The sequence below is a fragment of the Megascapheus bottae genome, chromosome 3, assembly GCF_031878675.1.
Source record: "Megascapheus bottae isolate mThoBot1 chromosome 3, mThoBot2.hap1, whole genome shotgun sequence".
Taxonomy (NCBI): domain Eukaryota; kingdom Metazoa; phylum Chordata; class Mammalia; order Rodentia; family Geomyidae; genus Megascapheus; species Megascapheus bottae.
The window spans coordinates 89,828,947-89,853,619 of record NC_143511.1 but is presented as its reverse complement, the minus strand read 5'-3'; the positions used below and the strand labels follow the sequence as shown (position 1 = coordinate 89,853,619).

Genomic DNA, 24,673 nt, shown 5'->3' with positions numbered 1-24,673 from the left:
GGGCTAGACTTGGGGGTCACAACCAAGCTGGGAACCAACTGGTGGCTCAAGCCTGTGATCTCAGCTGCTCGGGGAGGCTGAGACCTGAGGATCGTGGTTCAAATCTCCGATTAACCACCAGAAAACTACGAGAAGTGAAGCTACAGCTTATAGTGGTGGAGTGCTAGTCTTGAGCAAGAGCTCAAGTCCCACGACACAGAAGGACTGCTGGCACGTGGTAGAGTGCCCGTCTAGTAATGTGAACACAAACTTTAATAAGCCTGGCTCCTGTCTGAATATAAAAGCTGGTCTTCAGTCCTTTGGACTGCTGGTGGCTTGGCCCAGAAGTGCTGTCAGGATACTGGTGGGGACAGGGAGAGCCCGTGAGGCAGGCAGGCAGGCAGGCGTTTTGCAGTGTCAAAGAGAAAGCCGAGAGGAGCGGACCCTGGAAACCTGGACAGGGTTGCAGACAGGTGCAGACTAGAGCACAGCCGGCGCCGTGGCTACACAGAAGCAGAACAAGTCACTCGAGCAGGGCTAGCCGGCACAGCCATCACTGCAGGAATCCCGTCCTCACAGCAGTTTTCACAATACTAGACGACTGTGTAGCTGGCCAGAGTGCGATGGCTAGCAGTTGAAGACGAACCCCAGGGAAACTGGTTCCAGCCTTGACTAATCTGCCAGGGCATCTGTTGTGTTGCATAGCTGCAGTGAAACCCCAGGATCTTCCCAGTGGTTGCTACGATGCCCAGCAGTTCCTGCTGCAGGTCTCAGGCTAGACCTTTCCTCTAGCCACAGGGGGCCAGACTGATTTCGGCCCAGTAGTCTGCTTGGACATTTCCCATGGGGGCAACAAGACAGGTGGCAGGTGAAGACAGACAGGGGAATGGGGGGATGGCTGGAGCTGGGCTTCCTGGAGGCACCCGTCTGCCCCCTACTCTGGATAGTTTGTGTGTGTGCTGTGTGCAAATCCTGGAATTCGGGGCCTAGACACACTCCCATAAGATTGCTTAAGGATAGCACTGGCTTTTTGATTGTTAACTACAGATCAGTCTCAGACTTCCCCGCCTGGGTTGGCTTTGAATCACGATCCTCACGTCTCAGCTTCGGGAGTAGCTGGGATTATAGACGTGAACAATGGTGCCTGGCAAATCTGGGTTTCTCACTACTCAGAACAGAAGGCAGGAAGACTGCACTCCCCACCCCACCCCCCCATGGTGGGAACTGCCCTGGGGCTCTTCTAGCTTCCCCAGCCCGAGCCCGGCCCAAGCTCCTGCTAAGTTCTGCAGGAGTCTGTGTTTAAGACCTGCAGGGGCGGGCAGAGGCCCATGGGCCATCTCTCCACCTGGGTGTCTGACTGCAGGCTACAGTGTCACCATGCGCTCCCTGAGCAAGCAGCACAATGACTTCCTGAATCCCAATGCGTTCATAATGGAGGAGGAAGGAGTGGGGCCTGGACTTCACAGGGCGACTCTCAGGATGCAGCCTGCGACTGAGTGGCCACTAACCCACCCTCCGCTGGGGCCAGGGACACTGGTATGTTCCTGGCAGAGCCTATGTGCTCCTCGGTGCAGCACAAGCTGGCAGTGGGCCCTGAGCACTGGCACTCAAGCCATGCCTTGGGTCATGCCACGCCCAGTTCCAAGGGCCCAGTGGGGTGGCAGCAAAGCTGTTACCCCCCTCCCCGCCTGCCCTGGGGGAAAGGACACGAAGACCACACAGCTCTCTCAGGCTCAACCAGCCTGCCGTGCATGCCGTTTATAGAGCCAGACCTCCCTACACGGAGGGCACACTGAAGACGTGGGAAGCGGCTCTCCAGCACTCTCCTGTCGCCAGGAACGGGGGTAGGAGGGAGGGGGGCCGCTACCGGAAGAGCCGGTATGTCCTGGGCAGACGCCCATTTCTGCTGGACAGTGCAGACTGGATGTGCTCATAGGTGGGCAGGTCGGTCAGGTCTCCCAGCGCGGCCACGGCGGGCTTCCCTCGCAGCATCTGGGCAGTGACTCTCTGGATGTCCTCTGCTGTCACATTGCCTGGCCAGGAGAGCCAGACCGCATCAGGCAAAGGCCAACGTCTGTGTGCACCCAGGATGGCTGGGGCGGGTGGCCAACCCACCCGCGGCCTTGGTGAGCGCGTACTCACGGATGAGAGCGCACAGCTCGTGGGGGAGCTTTCTGGCATGGGTGGCCAGCACCTGCCGGCCCACGTCCTCGAAGATCACAGGCCTGGCCTCCAGGTTCATCATGAGCATGGACATCAGCTGCGTCTTGGCCCGCTCCAGCTCCACCTGAGGACACACGCCGCCATCACCACAGCTGCACTCGCTGGAGGACTCGCAGAAACACGTCCAGCACCAAGGCCTTCCGGGGACCAAGGCTCAGGCACGGCTGCCGTGGGTGGGGCTGTACTTTAGGGACTTGCCACCCTGAGGGAGGGCACGGAGCGCTGCCTCCCGGCTGCCCGCCTGACCTGTGGTACAAGAGTGAAAGGCACAGCAGAGCCGGCAGGAGACGAAGAGGAGCAGATCCTCGGCCAGCAAAGCGCCAGAGCACCGGGAAGCCAGCACGTGCAGCGCTCTGCACACACCCGGCCTCTGGCCAGCTGTGGCTGGAGCAGTGGGTCCTCAAGGCCGAGAACAACACGGGCCTGAGAGCCTTGGCACGGGAGTTGAAGCACAGTGGCACCAGTGGAGATGCGCCGCCCTTCCTGACGATACCAGCCTTCCCTCTGCTCAGGTCACGTCTACCTTTGCAATCAGACAAGTATGCACACACTGTGGGTTTATCTCTCTTCTGACTAAAATGCGAGTGTGTGATACCTACAGAAAACTTAGAAGAAAATCCACCCAGAGCGTGACAGGGCAGTGGAGGCCACAACGTGCCTCTTGCACATGTGTCTAGGTATGTGCTCACTAGCACAGGTACACGTCCTGGGCTTGAGCTCAGGGCCTGAGCACTGTCCCTGGGCTTTCTCAAAACTAGAGCTCTACCACGTGAGCCTCAGCACCACTTCTGGCTTTTTCTCTGTATGTGGTACTAGGCCAAGGCCAAACTCCCAGCCCCACCCCTCCTTTTTTTTTTTAAAAAATCAGTTCTGGCCCTTGATGTGACAGACCTTCCACGCATCAAAATAAAAGCAAAGTAGCTGGGTACTGGTGCCCACACCTGTCATGCTAGCCACTCACAAGACAGATCTGAGGATGGCAGTTCAAAGCCAATCTAGGCAGGAAAGTCTGTGAGACACTTATCTCCAGTTAACCACCAGAAAATCAGAGGTGGTGCTGTAGCTAAGTGGGAGAGCACTATCCTTGAGCCAGGTCCTGAGTTCAAGCCCTAGGACCAAACAAAAACCAAAACCCCATCAAGATGAACTGCATTCATACTGCCTTGAATTCTCCCTTTGTACAACTATATAAAGATAACAAACACAAACAATTAAGTTTTTTTTAAAAAGATGAAACCTAGCTGGGCACGGTGGCTCTCACCTGTCATCCTACCTACTCAGGAGGCTGAGATCTGAGGATCTTGGTTCTAAGCCAGCCCACACATGAAAGTCCCTCACATGCTTATGTGGCTCAAGGGGTAGGGTGGTAGCCTTGAGCTGAAGAGCTGAGGACAACACCCAGGCCCGGAGTTCAAGCCTCAACCAACTCCCCCCACCACCCCCCCTCTCTCTCACACACACGCACACACACACACACACACACACGAGATAAAACCTAAATACTAAATATATGTTCCCGCCAGGAAAAGGTACCCATGATGCCATCATTCTTGACTGCTGTGGGCAGTGGTGAGGACACAGTGTCCTCAGGCTAGGACTGGGGGACCAGACTAGCACCCTCCATGACCCCGGGACCACCCCTTGGCCCTGGGCTGTGATCCAAGTCTTACTTACTGCATCAACAGCTCCACCCATCAAAATAAACTCCTTTGTGATGATTTCCACCATTTCTCGGACCTGTGGAGGAGAGCAAGTATGGAGAAGAGCCTGGCGGGGCTGTGGGCCTGCGGGCGGGTGGAGGAGAGGCAGCACGGCCTCACCTGTCTCGGGTCGGCGCTGGCGTGGATGCACAGGAGGCCGGTGTCCTCATAGCTGTGGTGGTAGGAGGTTGCGTTGTACATCCAGTGGTGCCTGTGATGGGCGTGGAGAGGGCGTGGGCCACGAGCCACTGGACAAGGCACGGCTCACATGCACTCCCTTCCGCCCTCCCTCCCCACCAGGCCTGGGGTGCAAACTCTGGGCTGAGGTGCTGGCCCCGAGGGCCTTTTTGCTCAAGGCTAGTGCTCTACTACTTGAGCCACAGCACCACTTGGGGCTTTTTCTGTGATTAACTGGAGATAAGAGTCTCACGGCCTTTCCTACCCAGGCTGGCTCTGAACTGAGATCCTGGGATGTCAGCTTCCTGAGTAGCTAGGACGGGGCACGAGCCGTGGGCACTTTGAAGACAGGAGCAGCCCAGGGCAGCACCTACCTGTTGAGCACGTTGAGGTAGAGACGCGAGAACATGCCCTTGCCAGGTCCACCAGCCGAGAAGGAGCCGCCCCCTCCCATGAGCATGTTCAGCACGGCAAAGGGGATGAAGTCGTCTTCCTGCAGGAGAGGACCAGGGGGCAGGTCACCCGCGGCCTTGCCCACTGCCCTGCCCTGCTGCCCCCCCCACTCACCAGGAAGGAGCAGCTCTCCAGGCCCACCATGACGTGTGTGAGCTCAGGGATGGGAGTGGGGCCCAGGCTGACGTTGGACATGTCCCGCTCCACCTGCAAGGCCACACGAGGAGGAGAAGAAGGAGGAGGAGGAGGAGGAGGAGGAGGAGGAGGAGGGGGAGGCGGCCGAAATCATGGACACTGCGGACGGCTCAGCCCCGCATGCACTCCGGCCAAACTCAGTTTTGTTTTTCTTCTTGCCAGACCCAGGGCTTGAACTCAGGACCCCCAAGGCACTGTTCCGAGCTTCTTTTTGTTCAAGTCTAGCGCTCTACCACTTGAGGCACAGGGCCACTCTGGCTTTTTCTATGTACGTGGTACTGAGGAAGCAAACCCAGGGCTTCATGAGTGCTAGGCGAGCACTCTACCACTAGGCCACATTCCCAGCCCAAACTCAGTTCTTTGTTGTTGGTTTCTTGTTTTTTTTTTTTTTTTTTTTGGGGGGGGGGGGCCTTGGGGCTTGAACTGCCAGGCGCTGTCCCTGAGCTCTTCAGTTCAAGACTACTACTCTACCCTTGAGCCAAAGCCCCACTTCCCACTTTCTAGAGGTTACAGGCGTGAGCCACCCCGCCCAGTTTCTTTCTTTTTAAAAGTAAAGATGAGCTGGGCACTGGCAGTTTACACGCCTGTAATCCCAAACTACTCAGGAAGCTGAGATCTTAGGATCGTGGTTCAAACCCAGCTCAGACTCTTACCTCCAATTAACTACCAGAAAACCAAAGAGGCACTGTGGCTCAAGAGGCCTTGTGCTAAAGAAAGAACCCAGGCCCTGAGTTCAAGCCCCAGGACCAGACAAAGGAAAAACAAAAGGTAACAGCCTCCCCCCACCCGTTCTGTCACATAGCACCTGCACAGAGCTGGGATGCCTGTCAAGGGAACGAGTGTGCACATGCTAGCACACACTGGGTATGCGCATAGCCTGGCCCGAGGGTTACCTTGATAATCCCCCCAGTATACTGGGCCACGGATCTGTCCACATCCACAGCCTCGGCCGTCCCCCAGGCAGGCTGGGCCTCCAGGAGGTACTTTCTGGCACATCCCACCAGGTACTCATGATCCACACCCACTCCGGCCAGCACCATGCGGTCAGGGGTATAGTAGTTCCTCAGATAGGAGTGAAGCACTTCTCGACCAATCTTGGCTATGTTTTCTGTGGGGCAGAAACGGTGCAGGCCCACTGTGTTCCCCCGATAGGCAGCCTGGAGGGGAAGGGGGGAGAGGAGGAGAAGAGGGGCAGAGGGGACACATCCACATGAAGAACACTGTGAGTCTCCCTAAAAGAGCTGGCACTGCCTCCAGCTCCATCTCTCATGTCAGCTTGATGTGCTTGTTAAGAATATGCAAAAAGCTGGGTGTCGGCCCACACCTGTAATCCCAGCTCAAGTGGTAGAGAGATCCTTGAGCTGAAGAGCTCAGGGACAGCACCCAGGCCCAGAGTTCAAGCCCTATGACCACCGAGACACAGACACAGACACAGACACACACACACACACACACTAAAATAAAAGAGTATGCCTAAAAATGGGAGGCAGAGATGAAAGGATTTCAGTTTAAGGTTAGCCTGAGCACAACGTTCACAACACCCATCTCAACCAATAGATGGCACAGTGAGCATGTCTGAACCCCAGGCAGGAAGCACAAATAGGGGCCCACAGCCCAGGCCAGCCCAGATAAAAAGTGAGATACTATTTTTTTTTGGGGGGGGGGGAGGTCCTGGGATCAGGATTTGAATTCAGTACCTAATGTTTTCACTCACTGGGTATTAGTATTCAACTGAGCCATGCCCCCAACCCCTGTGAAATCCTATCTCAAAATTAAACAGAGTAAATGGGCATGGTGGCTCATACCTATAGTCCTAGCTACTCAGGAAGCTGAGATCTTAGGATAAAGATTCAAAGCCAGCCCAGGCACTAAAGAACAGGAGACTCTTATCTCCAATTAATCACTAGAAAACTGGGAAGTGGAGCTGAAGAGCTCAGAAACAGCACCTAGGCCCAGAGTTCAAGCCCCAGGACCCCCACTAAATAAAAAAATCAATAAACAAATAGAAAAGGGCTGGAGACATGACTCAAGTCACAGAACATCTCCATAGCACTTTGGGATTTTTTTTTTTTTTTTTTTTTTTGCCAGTCCTGGGATTGAACTCAAGACCCAGACACTGTCCTCGGACATTCTCTGTTCAAGTATAGTGCTTTGCCACTTGAGCCACAACACCACTTCTAGCTTTTTCTGTGGGTTCAGAGGAATCAAATCCAGGGCTTTGTGTATGCTAGGAAAGCACTCTATCACTAAGCCACACTCCAGGCCCAACGTTGGGAATTCTTGAGCTCAAACCTCACTACTGACAAAATGAATAACAGTAGTGCAATCTATTTCTCAAGAATAAAAATTCAAGGCCGGGAGTTTGGCCTAGTGGTAGAGTGCTTGCCTAGCATGCACGAAGACCCGGGTTCGATTCCTTGGTACCACATACATAGAAAAAAGCCGGAAGTGGTGCTGAGGCTCAAGTGGTAGAGCTCTAGCCTTGAGAAAGTCCAAGGACAGTGCTCAGGTACAAAAGGACCTGAGACTCTTATCTCCAATTAACCTCTAGAAAATGGGAAGTGGGACTTGGCTCAAGGTAGGCCAGTAGCCTTGAGCTGAAGAGCTCAGGGACAGCACTCAGGCTCATGGGGTGAGGGGAAGCCTTGAACTGAAGAGCTCAGAGACAGCGCCCAGGCTGAGTTCAAGCCCCATGACCGACAAAAAAATAAAAAAGAAAAGAAAGAAAAAAAAAAGAGAGAGAGAAAAAAATTCAGCACAGAGCCAGTGGCTCACACCTGCAATCCTAGCCACTCAGGAAGCTGAGATGTAAGGATTATGGTTCAAAGCCAGCCTAAGTACAAAAGTATGAAACTCCATGAGACTCATCTCCAAATAACCACCAGAAAATCAGAAGTGGTACTGTGGCTCAAGTGGCAGAGAGCTATCCTTGAGCTGGAGATTAAGGACAGTGCCTAGGCCCAGAGTTCAAACCCCAGGACTGGCAAAAAAAAAAAAAAAAAAAAAAAAATCCACAAAGGATATAAACAAAGGGGGCCAGGGAGCGTGGCCTAGTGGTTAGAGGGCTCACCTAGCATGCACAAAGCCCTGGGTTCAATTCCTCAGTGCCACATACACAGAAAAATACAGAAGTGGTGCTGTGGCTAAGTGGTAGAGTGCTAGCCTTGAGAAAAATGTATCCAAGGACAGTGCTTAGGCCCTGAGTTCAAGGCCCAGGACTGGCCAAAAAAAAAAAAAAAGATATAAACAGAGTCCTGTGGCTGCAAGCATCTTGTTACTTACAAAAAATGGAACCAGTTCCCTATGATCCCGCCATACCACTTCTAGGCATCTACCTTGAACATCATAACCCAAGATATGATAAGGACACCTGCTCAGCCATGTTCATCTCTGTACTATTCACAATAGCCAGGCGATGGAAACAACCCAGATGTTCTACTGCAGATGAATGTATACAGAAAATATGGTATATATACACAATGGAATTCTACATAGTCAACAGACAAGATAAAATAATGGCATTCGCAGGGAAGTGGATGAATCTAGAGCGAATCATGTTGAGTGAGACAAGTCAAGACTAAAGGAACAAAAGGCGCATGGTATCCTTAATATGTAGCTATTAGATCCAAACAGTACAAGAGCGAGGACTCAACAACTGCATACCCAATGCTATGGACATGGTAATGGAAATATAAACATAACTATATACACATAAAAACCTATGACTCTATAAAAAAACACACACACAAAAAAAAATGGAGCCAGAAGCGGTGGCTCACGTCTGTAATCCTAGCTACTCAGGAGGCTGAGATCTGAGGATAAAGGTTCAAAGCCAGCCTGGGCACAAAAGGACCTGAGACTCTTACCTCCCATTAACCTTAGAAAATGGGAAGTGGGACTTGGCTCAAGGGTAGGTAGGCAGCCTTGAGCTGAAGAGCTCAGGAAAAGTGCTCAGGCCAAGTTTAAGCCCAATGACCCCTCCCTGCCTCAAAAAAAAAAAAAAAGAAACCCTAGGGCTGGGAATGTGGCTCAGTGGTAGGGCACTTGCCTAGCATGCATGAAATGCATGAAGCCCTGGGTTCTATTCTTCAGTACCACATAAAAAAAAGCCAGAAGTGATGTTTTGACTTAGGTGCCAGCCTTGAGCAAAAGCAGCTCAGGGACAAAGTCCAGGCCTGAGTTCAAGCTCCAGGAATGGGGGGAAAAAAGAGGAACCCTAAAGTCCACACACGTAAGAGGTTCACGAGTCAGGGTGCACTGCCAGCACAGGGACCTCCCCCTCCCCACAAGGCAGTGTGGGGACTGGCTGGCGCAGCGGGGACTTCCCTGTCCAGGATGCAGACCCTGCATGGGGACACTGTCTTACTTCGTGGATCATCTCAGTGAGAAGTGGCTCAGGGTCAGGCCGCATGTTCAAGTCCTCCAGCTCAAACTGGACAGCCATCCGTGTCATCTCAATTTCTTCATCTGCAAGAAGCCAGGCAGGGGTTTGGGGTACGCTGGCCACAACACAGAAGGTGGCGCTAACACAGGCACTAAGCTGGGTTTTGTCGGTGGGAGCTGGGTCACTTCCACTACTAAACGCTCCTGTGTAAGAGGGGAATCCTGGCCTTTCACCTCCCACTCACTCCGCCCCATCCCGGTCGCCCCACAGGGTGACAGCAAATAGGTACAAGCTGGGTCAGGGTGTCCTCTTCTGGTTGGCTACCTCGAGTACCCCAGGACCTTAAGGGAGAACTGCAGCCGTGGGCCTGAGGCCAGGCTGCTGTGAAACAGAACGCATGCCAGACAGCTGGGCACACAGTGGCCCTTCCCCACAGCTCATTCCAAGCGGGAAACCCAAAGTCCAGTCACACTCAAGGCAGGGAGGATATTGTGGTTCACTGTGGAAACGTCTGAAATACGCCAGTCAGGTGTTTAAAGGCAGGCCGTGGAATGTCTGTCTCTCAAAGTAAACCCACTCACAGGACAGAGGGTATCCAAGCGCTGGGCATGTCACAAGGCAGCTTTCTGAGCCCCGGCACTACGTTTAATGAAGTTGCTCTCCCTGGCCCACGAGTGCACAGCGCCTGTGACAGGTGCTCTTCCTTGCACTACAGCTCTTCGTTGGCCGGGGTGATCCTGGGGTTGGAGCCATACCTGTTAGGCGGGGGTGTAGAACCACGTCGGCCAGCAAACCAACCACAGTGTCTAAGCCTTTGCTGTCAGCAGATACTGCATACATGGTGGTGTCCCTGCAAGAGAATTAAGTCAGGGGCCGGCAATTTGGCCTAGTGGTAGAGGACTTGCCTAGCATTCATGAAGACCTGGGTTCCATTTCTCAGTACCACATACACAGAATAAAGCCAGACGTAGGGCTGTGGCTCAAGTGGTAGAGATCTAGCCTTAGAAGGTCCAAGGACACTGCTCAGGCCCTGAATTTTAGCCTGCCCCACCTCCCAAAAGATGAGAAAGAAGTCAGCACTGCCAGGTCCCCAGCTCGCACAGGACAGGACAGCCTAGGCTTTGAGGCCCTAGCTTGGACTTTCCACCATTTTGAGTCAGAACCAGCAATCTTCTTCCTGTCTCCCTCCTATGAGCTCCCTAGCAGGAGGAGCTATGGCCACCCACAGATGAGGCTCCTGTGTGGAAAACATTGTGGAGACAAACCCAGCCAACCCTTCCGAGATTTTCACAAGCACCCTCTTTCAGGAGAGGCCCTTCAACTGTGCTTCCTAGGCCCTGGAAAAACAACTGGTGCTAGAGAAATGCTCCTGGCCTCCCAGTCTCACTCTTTCCAGGGAGCCTGCAGTCTAATAAACACTCTGGACAGCACGAGGCTGAACGAGGCAGGAAGGGAAGAAGCAGGAATGGTAGGACATCAGATTGAACGAATCCAAGTCACAGAAGGGAGTGAGCCCAGCAGGACACACGTCACGGCTCTGTGAGGAGCTCTCACTGCATGGTTCCACGTGAGGACAAGGCAGAGCCCGTGGCTGAGCTGCAGCCAATCAAAATTTACCTGGGCCACTTGAGGACCTTCCCCACGACTCACGTCCTTTCCCAGGGCTGGGGTTTGAATCTAGGAGCCGACACACGCTGGGCAAGTGCTTCGCTGAGCTCCAGCATTCCACACCCTATTCTTTAGCTTCAGTTCTTGGCATGGGATGTATCCATTGTGTTTTAGCACTCAGATGGCAGTAAATGACCGTTTCTGCTCCTTTAGGGTTATCTAGAGGGGATTCCCTATGCGATCCAGTCTGGCCTGGCACTGTGACCCTCCTGCCTCAACCTCGCAAGTCTGGGGACTCAGGGGATCATCACCACACTTGGCTGTGGCACTGTTTCCAAGATGCTGGGACCTCCCATCTCCCAAGGCCGCATCTGACAGGCACAAACCAGACATCCCCACCCTCCGTGTCCTCCGGCTACACAGGGCACCCTCCCTAGCCCAGTCAGTCAGTCTACCCTGCTTCTGGCGCAGCCTGGGCACTGCCACTGCACCTTGTCCACCAGATCCCTCCACCAATTGTCCCAGTATCACGTTTCCTCTCTCCTTCCTTCTCTCTTTCTTTCTATCTATCGTGGGGCTTAAGGCTACTGCCCTACCCCTAGAGCCACAACACCACTTCCAGTTTTCTAGTGGTTAACTGCAGAGAAGTCTCTTAGTATTTAGTGCTGGGCTGGCTTTAAAACCTGATCCCACAGATCTCACGTATCTCTACTTGCTTTGAGAGGACACACTTGCAGAACGATTAGAGTCTGCGTCCACTGGGGCTGTGCTTCTCCACACGAACACTCCTTTCAGGCCACCACCTATCTCTGCAGCCCTCAAGGGAGGAGAATTCCACAGGGACACAGAATTGTGGAGTACATGGAGCTGGCATACCTGGAAGTCTGACAGTCACAGATACCGCCATGCTTTTCCAGGGCAAGCAGAATCTCATCTTTGCTGCCATATCGAGCAGTAGACTAAAAAATAAGAAAGCTTAAATAAGCAAATTGGAGTAACTGAAATATATATGTTTTCAAATGTTACCTTTGCTGGGTGTGGTGGCTCACACCTATAATCCCAGCTACTCGCAGTTCAAAGCCGGCCCAACCACGAAAGAAAGTCCGTGAGATTCTTATCGCCAATTAACCACCAGAAAACTGGAAGTGCTGCTGTGGCTCAAGGGATAGAGCACCAGCCTTGAGCTGAAGAGCTCAAGGACAGTGCCCAGGTGCAGGGTTCAAGACCTACAACTGACCAAAAAAAAAAAAAGACTCTTGTGTATAAGAAAAAGCAACAAGTGAGCTGGGCAAGGTGGCTCACGCCTGTAATCCTAACTACTCAGGGGGCTGAGATCTGAGGATCAAGGTTCAAAACCAGCCCAAACACAAAAGGACCTGAGACTCTTACCTCCAATTCCTCCAATTAACCTGTAGGAAGCAGGAAGTGGGGCTTGGCTCAAGGGTAGGGTGGTAGCCTTGAGCTAAAGAGCTCAGGGACAGCGCTGGGCTGAGTTCAAGCCCCATGGCCCACAAAAGAAAAAAAAGAAAGAAAAAAAAAAAAGCTGTGACTCAAGTGGTAGAGAGCGAGCCATGAGCACAAAAAGCTCTGAAACAGCACCCAGGTCAAGTTCAAATCTCAGGACTGGCCAACAAACAAACAAATAACAAAAAGGACCTACCCAAGAGCATACTCACAGAAGTTACAAATTAGATACTGACCGAAAATGCCAATTTTTCCAGAAAATGAGCAATTCCATTAAGATATTTTGCTTCATATCTTGATCCTGAGTTAATAAGAACTGGTAAGGAAAAAATTGATAGGTTATGTTAAGACAATCAAAACATATTTAATCTAGAAAAATCTCTCAAAACCATGACTGCTACAGCCTACATGATTAGGGGAGGATATGTTCATCCCCCTGGCTGGGCTCTGCTCTCTCAGCCTGTACCAATCAAGCGAGGGATCCTACACATGGTGAAAGCCTTTGGAATTACAAAAGATAAGAAGGGTAAGAAGGAGAGCCTGTTTGCTCAGCCCAATCACCAAAAAAATTACCACGGCTTCGTAACTGGGCTGTTTCCTAACTGTTTAACCAGCTTTCACTCGGGGCACAATTCATCCTTGACATGCTCGTTACAACCGACAGTGACCTGAGGAACAACATATCAAAGCAAGGAAGACCACTCCATGCACTTGGTGTACTTACTTCCAACTGTACAAAATTGCCCAAACTTATTCTGAGAAGCCACCCGAAGTCCATTATCCAGCGTGGTGACTTTAGTTTCAAACTTTTCCTGTCCATCAACTGTAGCAAAAACCGTCTTGGGTATTCCAGGTAAGGGAGAAGAGAGGGGGATGCTGGGGTAGGCACCTCCACTACTGAACTGCCTGTGTGCAGGGAGTCCAAACCTGTGAAACAGAACATCCATACCTGTGACCACTACTGAGATGCATGAAAAGCCAATGTCTCAAGTTAGGTCCTGGTGGTTCATGCCTCTAACCTGGTTACTTAGAAGCCTGAGATCTGAGGGTCATAGTTACAAGCAATCAGGAGAAAAAAGTGAGATTCTTAGCTCCAATTAACCATCAAAAATCTGAAGTGGAAATGTGACTCAAGGGGTAGAGTGGCAACTTTGACTGAAAAAGCTAAGGGGACTGCGCCCAGGCCCTGAGTTCAAGTCCTGGTACTAGCAACTTCTCCCTTTCTGAAAGACTTACTTCTATAGGCTTTGAGCACTCTAAATGCTGACTCAGTTACATAACTAGGACAAGCTTAGGACCTAGGCCCTGTCCTTGAGCTTTGTTGTTGTTGTTGTTGTTTGTTTGCCAGTATTAGGTCTAGCACTCAGGGCCTAGGACCTGTCCTTGGACAATTTTTGCTCAAAGACAGTGCTCTGCCACTTGAGACACAACAGCACCACTTCCAGCTTTTTATGTATATGTGGTACCAAGGAATTGAACAGGGCTTTATGCATACTAGGTGAGCAGTCTACCACTAGGCCATGCTTCTAGCCCCTCCTTGAGCCACCCACCCTTTTTTTTGGGGGGGGGGGGGAGTAGTGTGGCCTGAACTCTGGGTCTGAGTGTTGTCCCTGAGCTCTCCAGCTCAAGGATAACACCCTACCCCTCAAGCCACATCTATACTTCCCATTTTCTAGTGGTTAACCAGAGATAAGAGTCTCACGGTCTTTAGTGCCCAGGCTGGCTTTGAACCGAGATCCTCAGATCTCAGCCTCCTGAGTAGCTAGGACTACAGGTGTGGACCAAAGTGTCCAGCTGTACTTGAGGGTTTTTTTTTTTGTAAATCATTGCACCACTTGAACAACGGCTCTATTTTAACTCTTTGGTGGTTAAAGGGAAATAAAAGTCCCATGGAGGTCGGGAGTTTGGCCTAGTGGTAAAGTGCTTGCCCGATGTGCATAAAGACCTGGGTTCAATTCCTAGGTATTACATACATAGAAAAAAAATCCAAGGACAGCGCTCAAGCCCCGAGTTCATGCCCGAGGACTGGCAAAAAAAAAAAAAAGAAAGAAAGAAAAACAACAAAAACTACCAGCAACCGGGGGTGGGGGCGCTTATTAGCAAGAACCTAATCTAGTCTGCCCTCCTAACGCTATGCCAGGCTTCACACCGCCACTGTGGTGGAAACAGAGGCCACATCCAGCCTCCGCCCTTCTTCCAACTGTCCCAGTCACAATGAGTCTTCAGCCAGTCCCGGGAGACACCTGGCTCGGCACCCACTCGGGTTACCTGGTCTGTCCTTTCTGAGTGGCTCCTCCCGCCCCCGTCACTCCGCCCAGAGGTCTCCGTGACTCTCCACACCAGCGGCACCTCGCTCTAGTAAACGACGCCTGTCCCCGTCCTGAGAGCAGCTGCCCTTCCCCTCACTTCACCCCAACACGTGCTGTGCGGGGGGCAGCCGCGACAGCCCCGGGCCTCGGGCGTCCCTGGAGGCGGGAAGGCCGCAGGCGGGGCGGGGCGAGGCCCGGGGGGGGGGGGGGGACCGGCGCGGGGCGGACCCCGCCGGAGCGGAGGCGGCGCGTGGCCCAGCGCCCCGGGGGCGGCCGCCCAGCCCGGCCGCGTCCCCGCCCGAGGCCCCAGACCCGCACAGGCCCGGAGGGCGCCCGGAGCGCGCGCCCCGGCTCACCTCGGCCGCCGGCGCCGGGCTCCGGAGCCTCGCAGCAGCCGCGCAGCGGCCGACACCACGGTCGCCATCGCGCCGCCGCCGCCGCTCTTCTGCCGTCACTTCCGCTTCCGCCGCGGGCCGCGCCGCCGCTCTTCTGCCGTCACTTCCGCTTCCGCCGCGGGCCCCGCCCCCGCCGGCCGCGGCGTTGCGCTCGCGCTTCCGGTGCGCTGGCGGAAGCGGCGGCGAGCAGCTGGGAGCGGCGGCGGGCGACGGCGCAGCGGCCGACCATGGAGCCGCTGCCGGGCTAGGCGGGCGTGGCGATGTCGGGCTACGCGCGCCGCCCGGGCGCGCCCCCGCTGTCCCGGGCCCGGAGCCTCGTGGTTCCCGACGGTGAGGGCCCGCGGGGCCGGCGGGGGGCGGGCGGCCGGGCCCGGGCGGCCCGCGGTGAAGCCGCTCTCGTTGTCGCTTTCAGCTCCTGCGTTCTATGAGCGCCGGTCTTGCCTCCCCCAGCTAGACTGTGAGCGCCCCCATGGCGGGGACCTGCACCCCCACTTCTTCGGCATTCGGCCGACGTTTATGTGCTATGTGCCCAGCCCGGTGCTGGCTTCCGTGGGAGACACAGGTGAGAGTCGGGGCGCCGGCCGCCCGGGGCGCGCGCGGAGCCGTGCCGGGGCGCAGGACCCGGCGCCGCCCGGCTCTCGTCAGGCCCGGGAGCCCCTCCCCACAGCCGGCCCCAGCGCAGATAAGTCGCTGCCCGGGGCGCTCGGAGGCCCCCGGGCCGCCGGGTGCGGGGAAGGGCCGGGAACCTCCAGCTCTCGGGAGTTGGAGAGCGCTGCCCGTGCGTCTGGCAGCAGGCGAGACAGAGCTAGCTCATCTCATCCAGCTAGGCAGCTACTCCGCCAGCACCGGCGCAGGTGGGTAGGGAAGAGAGCAGGGGCTGGGCTGGTGCCGGAGCAAGCACTCGGACAGGCCCGTGATGTGTCCCACTACCACACACACACACAGGCATCCAGACAGAGCAGGGTGTCCCTCTAGTGTGCACACACACATACTGGAGGCTTCTTCACAGCCTCAGTCACTGCCTGGACAGGAGCCCTGAGCTTGTCTCTTAAGTTCCTCAGTGAGAATCACTGCAGAGATTGCACAGTTTCCCCCCAGAAAACTACTGTTGTCTAATGTCCTCTATGGTCAAGGAGGGTAATGATGTCTCTTTACAGATTTTGGCTATGCAAAGGGGAAATGTACTAAGCAAGGCCCAGCAGGAGCCCATGACACACGTTTTGGAGGTAGAGTAGTTCAGTGATCCTTTCTTTCTCCCTTCCTCCACCCCTGGGTGCCAGTCGTGTCCTGCAGAGGTTGGTTCGCTAGCCTGTGAGGGGTCTACCTTAAGCACAGGTGGAGCCCACATAGATGGGGCTGGCTCCAGGAAGGAAGACGCTCTGCCAGACAAGCCAGCAGGATCAGAGTCTACTTTTCCCAGGTTGGCAGGCAGGACAGAGGACAGAAATGTAGTTAGTGTAGAAAAAGGTTGAGAGAGTTCACTGAGTTAACCTGTGTTAACCCCATCTTCACAGCACCGGAGGGGATTCCAGGCTCCCGCTCATGGTGCATTCAGCCTAGTAACAAGATCAAACTTGAGGGATTGTCTGGGAGTGAAGCTCAGTTGTAGAGTGGTTACCAAGTCGAGTGAGGTCCTGTACCACAGGAAACAGGAGGCATAGCTGGGTCACCCTAGCTGTAGAGGGAGTACTTCACAAGGATGGCAGTCTAGGCCAGCCTGGACCAAAAAGGAGACCTTATTTCAAAGATCACCACGCCACAAGGTTAAGGCCATGGAGTACTTGTCTAATGAGCCTCATGTTTAAACCCAGGAACTGCCAAGAAAAGGGTGGGGTATCCCCAAAGGGTTCCACTGGGGACTGAGAAGCAGCAAGAGTGCAGACCATGTATGTTCTGCCCCCTTACAAAGCAGTGCTGTTTTCCCTTGTCTCTTGAATCATGGTGAAATGAATGGTGGTGGCATTTCCAAGGAAGGACATGCTGGGTTCCGGAAGGGATAAGCGCCGTTCCATTTAACTGTCTTCATGATGCCCATTTCAGATGACAAACTTGAAGACCTTGAAGAGGCAAACCCATTCTCCTTTAAGGAGTTTCTGAAAACCAAGAACCTTGGCTTATCAAAAGAGGACACAGCCAACAGTAGAACTTACCCAAAGGTATGTTTTGAAGATCTGCATTTGATGGCTTTTAGAGGGCATCTCTTTTAACTTGAAGTGCTTGGACTCAGTGGGAGAGGGAGGAGCAAAGCCAGGCAGCTCTTCCTGTCAGTGGAGAAGCTCTGCAGGCTTAGCAGTACAGCTGTTTTGGCCCCTTTTGGATAAATGACATGGGAATTATTTTGGTCCCAGGCCGAACATGATAAAAGGGTAGGTGGTGGCTTCCAGGTCACAGCATTTGCCCCCCATTGTTTCTAGGAGACCTCGAGGCACACACTGGGTCTGGACCACAGCTCCTCCAACCCCCAGACCATGGGGTATGGCTTGGAATATCAGCAGCCATTTTTCGAAGACCCAACAGGGGCTGGGGACCTCCTGGATGAAGAGGAAGATGAAGATGATGGGTGGACTGGGGCTTATATGCCATCTGCTGTGGATCAGACCCACTCGTCCAGGGCCACCACCAGCACATCACCTTGCGCCACATACCTGTCCTTTTTTTCCACCCCGTCGGAATTGGTTGGGCCTGAGTCTATGCCCCCATGGACCCTGAGTGACACAGACTCACGTGTCTCTCCGGCATCTCCAGCAGGGAGTCCTAACACAGACTTTGCGGCCCATGGAGAGTCCCTAGGAGACAGACACCTACGGACACTGCAGATAAGTTATGAAGCAGTAAGTGAGGGCTGTGTGGCGGTGGTGTGGAACCCTGGTCTGAGCAGCTCTCTCCTGGAGAAGACTGGGGGCGTGTCCTGATTCCTGGGTGTCCTGGGTGTCCTGGGCTGGGCTCCGCTTCACAGACAAGGAGTCTTCCGATGGTGTGCACTGGAGGAGCGGCTCAGTGCCCGAGCATTTTCTTAGCATTCAGGATGCCATGAGTTCAACCCCTAGCACTGAAAAAGGAGGTGAAACAAGCTAGGCACTGGTGGCACAGGCCTTTAACCCTAGTTTTCAGGAGGCTGAGATGTGAGGATCGCAGCTAAAAGCCTGGGAAGGAAAGTCCCTGACACTCATCTCCAGTTAACCACTGGAAGTGGTGCTGTGGCTGGCTCAAGCCCCACAACTGACAGAAAAAAACCAAAACAGTCCGTCCAAGGGGAGGGCTTCCTCAGGTTGGGTTTGGTGTAAAGCTCAGTGAAGCGTGCTGGGGGCTGGCTGGCTCACAGTGGCTCCAGTTATCGGAAGAGTATGAGGAGTGCCATAGACACTTGGTTCGTTCTTCTAAGTGAAGTAGAGTTCTTCAGCGATGATCTCCCACCAGACATGAAGCTGTAAGAACTGGAGTCTGTGGCCACAGGTCAGCCTCCCTGAGAATGCAGTGTGTTGATTTCATCGACCTGGGGTATTTCTGTGTATGCATTCTGGTAAGGTGTGATGACTTAACACTTACAATCTTGGCTACTTGGGAGGTAGCAACTGGGCTTATGGCCAGTCAGGAAAAAAGTGTTTTCAATATTCTGTCTCAGTCAATAAACCAAGCATGGTGGTATGTACCTGCCATAGTTACACGGGCATGGAGGTATGTACCTGCCGTAGTTACACGGGCATGGCGGTATGTACCTGCCGTAGTTACACGGGCATGGCGGTATGTACCTGCCGTAGTTATATAGGAGACACTTGGTAGTAGGCCCCACTCAAAAATGCGAGCCTGGCTGGTGCGGTAGCTCACGCCTTCCTGTAATCCTGACTACTCTGCAGGCTGAGATCTGAGGATCAAGGTTCAAAGCCAGGGGCACAAAAGGACCTGAGACTCTTATCTCCAATTAACCTCTAGAAAATGGGAAGTGGGACTTGGCTCAAAGATAGGGCGGTAGCTTTGAGCTGAAGAGCTCAGGGATAGCGCCCAGGCAGAGTTCAAGCCCCATTAGGACCCCCTACCCCCCCCCAAAAAAAAAATACAAGCCTGGGGGTTGGGAATGTGGTTTAGTAGTAGAGTGCTTGCCTAGCATACATGAAGCCCTGGGTTCCATTCCTTAGTACAACATAAACAGAAAAGGCCAGAAGTGGCTCAAATGGTACAGTGTTAACAACCTTGAACAAAACAAGTTCAGAGACAGTGCCCAGGCCCCGAGTTCAAGCCCCAGGATTAGGGGAAGTGGGGGGGGGTGAGGCCGAGGCCGAGAATTTGGCCTATTGGTAGAGTGCTTGGCTAGCATGCACGAAGACCTGGGTTCGATTCCTCGGCACCACATACACAGAAAAAGCTGGAGGTGGTGATGTGGCTCAAGTGGTAGAGCTCCAGCCTTGAGATCAAGTCCAAGGACAGTGCTCAGGCCCTGAGTTCAAGCTCCAGTACTGGCAAGAAAGAAAGAAAGAAAAAAGCCCTGCTGGGCACCAATAACTCACACCTGTAATCCTCCTCAGAACACTGAGATAGGAGCATTCTAGTTGACAGCCTCTGAAGCTCTCATCTTCAGTGAGCCAGCAAAAAGCTAGAAGTGGAACTGTGGCTCAACTGGTAGCACCCCAGCTTTGAAGTGATAAAGCTAAGAACAATGCCCAGGACTGGCAGCCCCACACGCCCAAAAAAGCAAGCTGCTACCAAAAATATAACTAGTGCATAAAAAGGTCCAAGTGGGGAGCCGGGAGTTTGGCCTAGTGGTACAGTGCTTGCCTAGCATGCACGGAGACCTGGATTTGATTCCTCGGTACCACATACCTAGAAAAAAGCTGGACCTGGTGCTTTGGATCAAGTAGTAGAGCTCTAGCCTTGAGAAAGCCCAGGAACAGTGTTCAGGCCCTGAGTCCAGTCTCTAGGACTGGCAAAAAAAAGAAAAAAGCCAGAAGTGGTGCTGTGGCTCAAGTGGTAGAGCTCTAGCCTCGAGAACACCCAAGAACAGTGCTCAGGCCCTGAGCCTAAGCCCAGGACTGGCAAAAAAATAAAATAGGAGAGACCCTCAGTTCAAATCCTGGGGAAAGGTATTTCTACTTGGAGTGTGGTTCAGTAAGGAGATTGCTCTCCTCACATGCACAGGACCCTGGGGCCCATCCCCCGCACCACTGGAAAAATGGGAGGCACAGTTCTGTACTCCTGAGTGAGGCGTACTGGACTTTTTAATCAGGATTTTCTTTCTCTGCAGTTGAAGGATGAAAATTCTAAGCTAAGAAGAAAGCTGAATGAGGTTCAGAGCTTCTCTGAAAGCCAAACAGAAATGTATGTAAACTTTTAGTCAGGAGTGAACTTAACTCTGCTGTCACTCAGGGAGCCTGGTTTCAAAGTACCCAGGCTACCCCGTAAACTTTTAACACCAAGTATACTTTTTATCCTCTGTGTAAAGTGTCTCTAAGCATTAGTGCCAAACGTTTCAGCACAACTCCTGGGATCCGCAGCCCCAGACAACCCCATTCCTTCTGCTGAGGGCCCAGCGGCCCTGCTGCTTCACCCCTGCTTGAGGTTCAACTCTCCCCATAGGTTCTCAGTGTCTTTTATCCACTAATCAAGTAGTTTTAGAAGTGTTCTTGAGCCAGACGCATTGGCTCACGCCTGTAGACCTAGTTACTCAGGAGGCTGAGATCTGAGAATGGCGGTTCAAAGCCAGCCCGGGCAGGAAAGTCTGTGAGACTCTTATCTCCAATAGCTACCAGGAAACTGGAAGTGGGGCTGTGGTTCAAGGGGTAGAGCGCTAGCCTTGAGCTGAAGAGCTCAGGGACAGCACCCAGGCCCAGAGTTCAAGCCCCACGATGACAAAAAAAATGTTCTTGAAAGTGATTGCACGAACTCATCTCAGACCTTTTCTCTACCAAGGGTGAGGACACTTGAGCGGAAGTTGGAGGCAAAGATGATCAAGGAGGAGAGTGACTTCCACGACCTGGAGTCGGTGGTCCAGCAAGTAGAGCAGAACCTGGAGCTGATGACCGTAAGGAGGGGCTGTACTCTGGGCTAGCCAGCCGGACAGGGCACACCTAGCATGGGCACTTGTGTGTCCAGTGTGTGGCTGTCTGGTAGACTGCATCCCTTGGTATTGTGGGTACTCTACCCTAGCTAGGGTGGGTGGTTCTGAGGCTGTCAGTGAGCAGAGGCACAGTCTAGGTGCTAGGGATGGGTGACCTGGAGGCTCTGACTGGAGGTTGGGGTGGGGGGCCAGGGAAGGATAGCTGAAGCTGTCTGCTCTTCATGTCAGGATAATAAGAATCCTATACTGAGACTATGCTGTCAGTGATAACTGTTTGTGCTTTTTTTGGGGGGGGGCAACAGAAACGAGCTGTAAAGGCAGAAAATCATGTCATGAAGCTAAAGCAAGAAATAAACTTGCTCCAGGTAATCAGAGAACAAAACCTCAAATGTTTCTTTATCATCTATGAAGGCATGTATATGTGAATTCAAGAAAAAGATGTCAGAAAGGTACTGGTGGCTCATTCCTGTAATCCTAGCTACTCAGGAGGCTGAGATCTGAGGATCTCGTTTCAAAACCAGCCTTGGCAGGAAAGACCATGAGATTTAACCACCAAAACACCAGCAGTGGTGCTGTGGCTGAAAGTAGTTGAGTGCTAGCGTTGAGCGTTGAGTATCTAGACCCTGAGTTCAAACCCAACAACCCACAAAAAGAGAAAAGGATGGGAGCCTGGCCTGGAGTCACGTGCCAGTAATCTTGGGAGGCCAAGTTTGGGACTAGTCTGGGCGATGTGGTATCTGTCTCAAAAGAAAATTTTAAAATGGGACAGAATTGGGGATATAGTTCAGTGTTAGAGCAAAGCACTTGCCTAGCATGCACAAGGCCCTGGGTTCAGTCCCTAGTAGCACCAGAAAAAAAAGCTAAAGACCTTCTATTGAGTTTGCCCTGCGCCTGTTTAAAATCAGGATGGCTCAAGCTTTCTGGGTGGGCCTGAAACAAAAGGATCCCTGCCTCGGGTCCAGGTGGGCATGCACTTACAAGAACCCCCTACTTCTTAGAGCTGGTGCTAAGTCTGATCTGGAGTTAAGTACATGCTTGTGTGTGAGATGTACGCCCTACCTTAGGAGAATACCCAGCTAGGCAAGAGCATCTGCCTGAGGCAGTGCCAGCCCCGATTACCCCCGGGGCCGACTCCTGACCCCTCCTTCCTCGGTGGCAGGCACAGATGGCCAACTTCAAGCGGGAGAACGAGGCCCTGCGGTCAGGCCGGGGTGCCAGCCTGACAGTGGTGAAGCAGAACACGGACGTCGCCCTGCAGAACCTCCGCGTGGTCATGAACAGTGCGCACGCGTCCATCAAGTGAGTGCCGGGCTGGGCCCGCGTCATAGGATGGGTAGCGTTGGCGGGCTAGTCTGGCTGGGACCTGGCTCTGCAGTCCATCGGGGGAGTGCAGCGGTTGGCCCTGTCACTCACCACGGTATGCTGTGGGCAAGCAGGCAGCTTTTTCTTTCTTTTTTTTGGCTAGTTGTGGGGCCTGAACTCAGGGCCTGAGCACTGTCCTTGGGCTTTCCTCAAGGCTAGCACTCTGCTACCTAAGCCATAGGTAGCTTTTTCTATGTATGTGGTACCAAGGAAGCACTCTACCACTAGGCCAAACTCACGGCCCCAAGCAGCTTTTTCTTGTGCCAATAGTACGGCTTGAACTCAGGGTCTAGGCACGTCCCTTAGCATTTTTATTCAAGGCTGACACTCTGATAGTTAGAGCCATAGCTCCACTTCGGGCTTTTTGGTGGTTCATTGGAGATAAGTATCTCAGGGACTTTCCTGCCCAGGTTGGCTTTGAACTGTGATCCTTAAATCTCAGCTTCTAGAGTAGCTAGGATTAGATATGAGCTACCAAAAATTCTAAATACAGGGTATAATCGTGTAATTTCCCTCCTATTATGAGAACTGGGTGCACTCATAGAAGACTCTACACAGTGAGCTTTCTGGGCGCAGTGAGGCACCATCAGTTGCTGTCATTGATGATAATGATGATGATGATGATGATGACGATAATGATATAAGCTTGATGTAATGGTGTATACTGATAAACCAATGGAAAGGTGAAAGCATCCTATGTCATAAACATAGTTAGTAAATCTCACTTATCAAGCTGAGCATGCTTTAGTCATGGGTGGCCACAGCTCCCTGCTACCCTAGACATCAAGAGTTCTGTACTACACATGTCCTCGGGGAAGATCATTTGCCCTCTGTTTGTGAGGAACATCCCCATTGTTGTAATTTGAGAGTCAAATGCCTCCATCTGGGCTGAGCACAGCACAGTGGCTGTGCTGGCCAGGACTCTAGCACTGGTAGGTAATAGAGCCATTCTCCTGTTGAGCCCAGGGAAGTACAGAATCTCTCTGCTTTCTTCCTTCTATTGTTGAACAACTGCAGTAACTGCCCCTAATATCTGTTTTTGCATTTTAGGCAGCTGGTTTCTGGAGCAGAAACATTGAATCTTGTTGCTGAAATCCTTAAGTCTATAGACAGAATTTCTGAAATTAAAGATGGGGAGGAGAACTCTTGAGAACCATTAGCTGCTTCCAGCCCCCAGGTGTGTGCGCTGAGATCACCACGGCACCCCTAACTGAATCTGCACCCCTAACTATGCAGTCTTCACCCAAAATGTTTATCATGAGATGTTGATTTCATGACTTAAAAGAGGTATCATTGGTCACCTGCAACTGGAGCGCCTGTCAGTTTATGTGCAGTGCTTCTTGGTGATATTTGCACTGTTTTATAGATGCAATACCTACTGAAATTTTTGCCGTTTTTAAATTTTAAATATGAAAGCAGCACTGAGCTAATAACTGCTTGTGTTATCATCTCAGAACATGAGCTGTATGAGAAGCTCACTGCCCAGCCTTGATTTTGTAAGTGATTGCAGAGATGAGCCGCCTGGATAGGGACTTGTGTCGGTGTGATTGATTCCTCAGGGCCCCCTGAGTGACAGCTCCCATTAGCTTCCACAGGGCAGCCCCAGCAAGAGGTCCCACGAGGACTATAAGGTCGTGACATTCCACATCGTGAAGCTGTCTTACCACTGAGCTTTCAGGGATGAAATTAGATATTTAATTTGGGAAAGCTAATTTTGGCTAGAGGTTTTGGTGTGGACCATTTTGTACAATGAGAATTCAGGAAGTTAGAGCAAATACAGGCCTCCCAGGAGGTACCAGGTCTCCATACTGTAACCACTTTCCCAAGTGGGGAAGACACAACAACCATCTGTGCCTTTTTGGCTATTTCCTTAACCGATGTTATGTTTTTAAAAGTTCCTTTCCCTTCCTGTTCAGATTGACAGCTTTCTGTTAAATAAATCCTGAGGTTCACATACATTGCCTTTTCACTTTGGCTTGGCTGTTTCTTCATGCTTGAGAGCCATGTGGGCCTTTGTAATGCTGCAGCCAGCATTGGCCCTCCTGGCGTGCCTCGCTGCTTTTAACACCAAGGACTGTCTTTTGGATGTTCTGACATTACTGATAAACTCCTGCTGGCTTATTTGGCCTTCAGATCCTTGCCCTTGTGAGTAGAGGCTGACTGTGGGGACCCACACATGGTCAGCATAATGGGTGAGCTACAGAGCTGAGTGTTTTGGAAATGTTGAACAGGGGATTCTAACTTGAGAACGTCCTTAGAAATGGGTTGGTTGCATTTTCAGACACATTGCTTAGACTGCTAGATTCTGACCGGCTACAGGTAAATCAGGGCTTTATCAGTAGCTGCTGTGTGGACTGTAATGAATCCTGCATCCC

The 24,673-nt window shown here is 52.5% G+C and overlaps 2 protein-coding genes across 6 annotated transcripts; one reads left to right on the top strand and one right to left on the bottom strand.

Moving 5' to 3' along the window:
• Positions 1–1,706: 1,706 nt before the first annotated feature.
• Positions 1,707–14,946, bottom strand: Pmpca (peptidase, mitochondrial processing subunit alpha). 2 transcript variants are annotated; one of them, XM_090330935.1, is made up of 13 exons: positions 14,849–14,946; positions 12,908–13,110; positions 12,420–12,499; positions 11,596–11,678; positions 9,867–9,961; positions 9,094–9,194; positions 5,621–5,884; positions 4,647–4,739; positions 4,454–4,572; positions 4,023–4,113; positions 3,877–3,939; positions 2,122–2,266; positions 1,707–2,012 (listed from the first exon to the last, which is right to left on the bottom strand). In XM_090330935.1, the coding sequence occupies exons 1-13, from the start codon at positions 14,914–14,916 to the stop codon at positions 1,843–1,845; spliced, it is 1,575 nt and encodes a 524-aa protein (XP_090187061.1). In that variant the 5' UTR covers positions 14,917–14,946; the 3' UTR covers positions 1,707–1,842. The 2 variants fall into 2 exon arrangements, with proteins under 2 accessions (XP_090187061.1, XP_090187062.1); XM_090330936.1 differs by lacking the exons at positions 9,867–9,961; positions 12,908–13,110; positions 14,849–14,946 and having other exon boundaries at positions 12,420–12,475.
• A 115-nt stretch (positions 14,947–15,061) lies between these two features.
• On the top strand, positions 15,062–24,254 carry Entr1 (endosome associated trafficking regulator 1). 4 transcript variants are annotated; one of them, XM_090330930.1, is made up of 10 exons: positions 15,063–15,217; positions 15,300–15,449; positions 16,045–16,113; positions 16,928–17,043; positions 17,302–17,718; positions 20,124–20,197; positions 20,789–20,900; positions 21,239–21,301; positions 22,096–22,235; positions 23,349–24,254. In XM_090330930.1, exons 1-10 carry the CDS (start codon positions 15,148–15,150, stop codon positions 23,446–23,448), a joined length of 1,311 nt encoding a protein of 436 aa, XP_090187056.1. In that variant the 5' UTR covers positions 15,063–15,147; the 3' UTR covers positions 23,449–24,254. The 4 variants fall into 4 exon arrangements, with proteins under 4 accessions (XP_090187057.1, XP_090187056.1, XP_090187059.1 ...); XM_090330931.1 differs by lacking the exon at positions 16,045–16,113 and having other exon boundaries at positions 15,062–15,217; XM_090330933.1 differs by lacking the exon at positions 15,300–15,449 and having other exon boundaries at positions 15,065–15,217.
• The last annotated feature ends 419 nt before the right edge of the window (positions 24,255–24,673 follow it).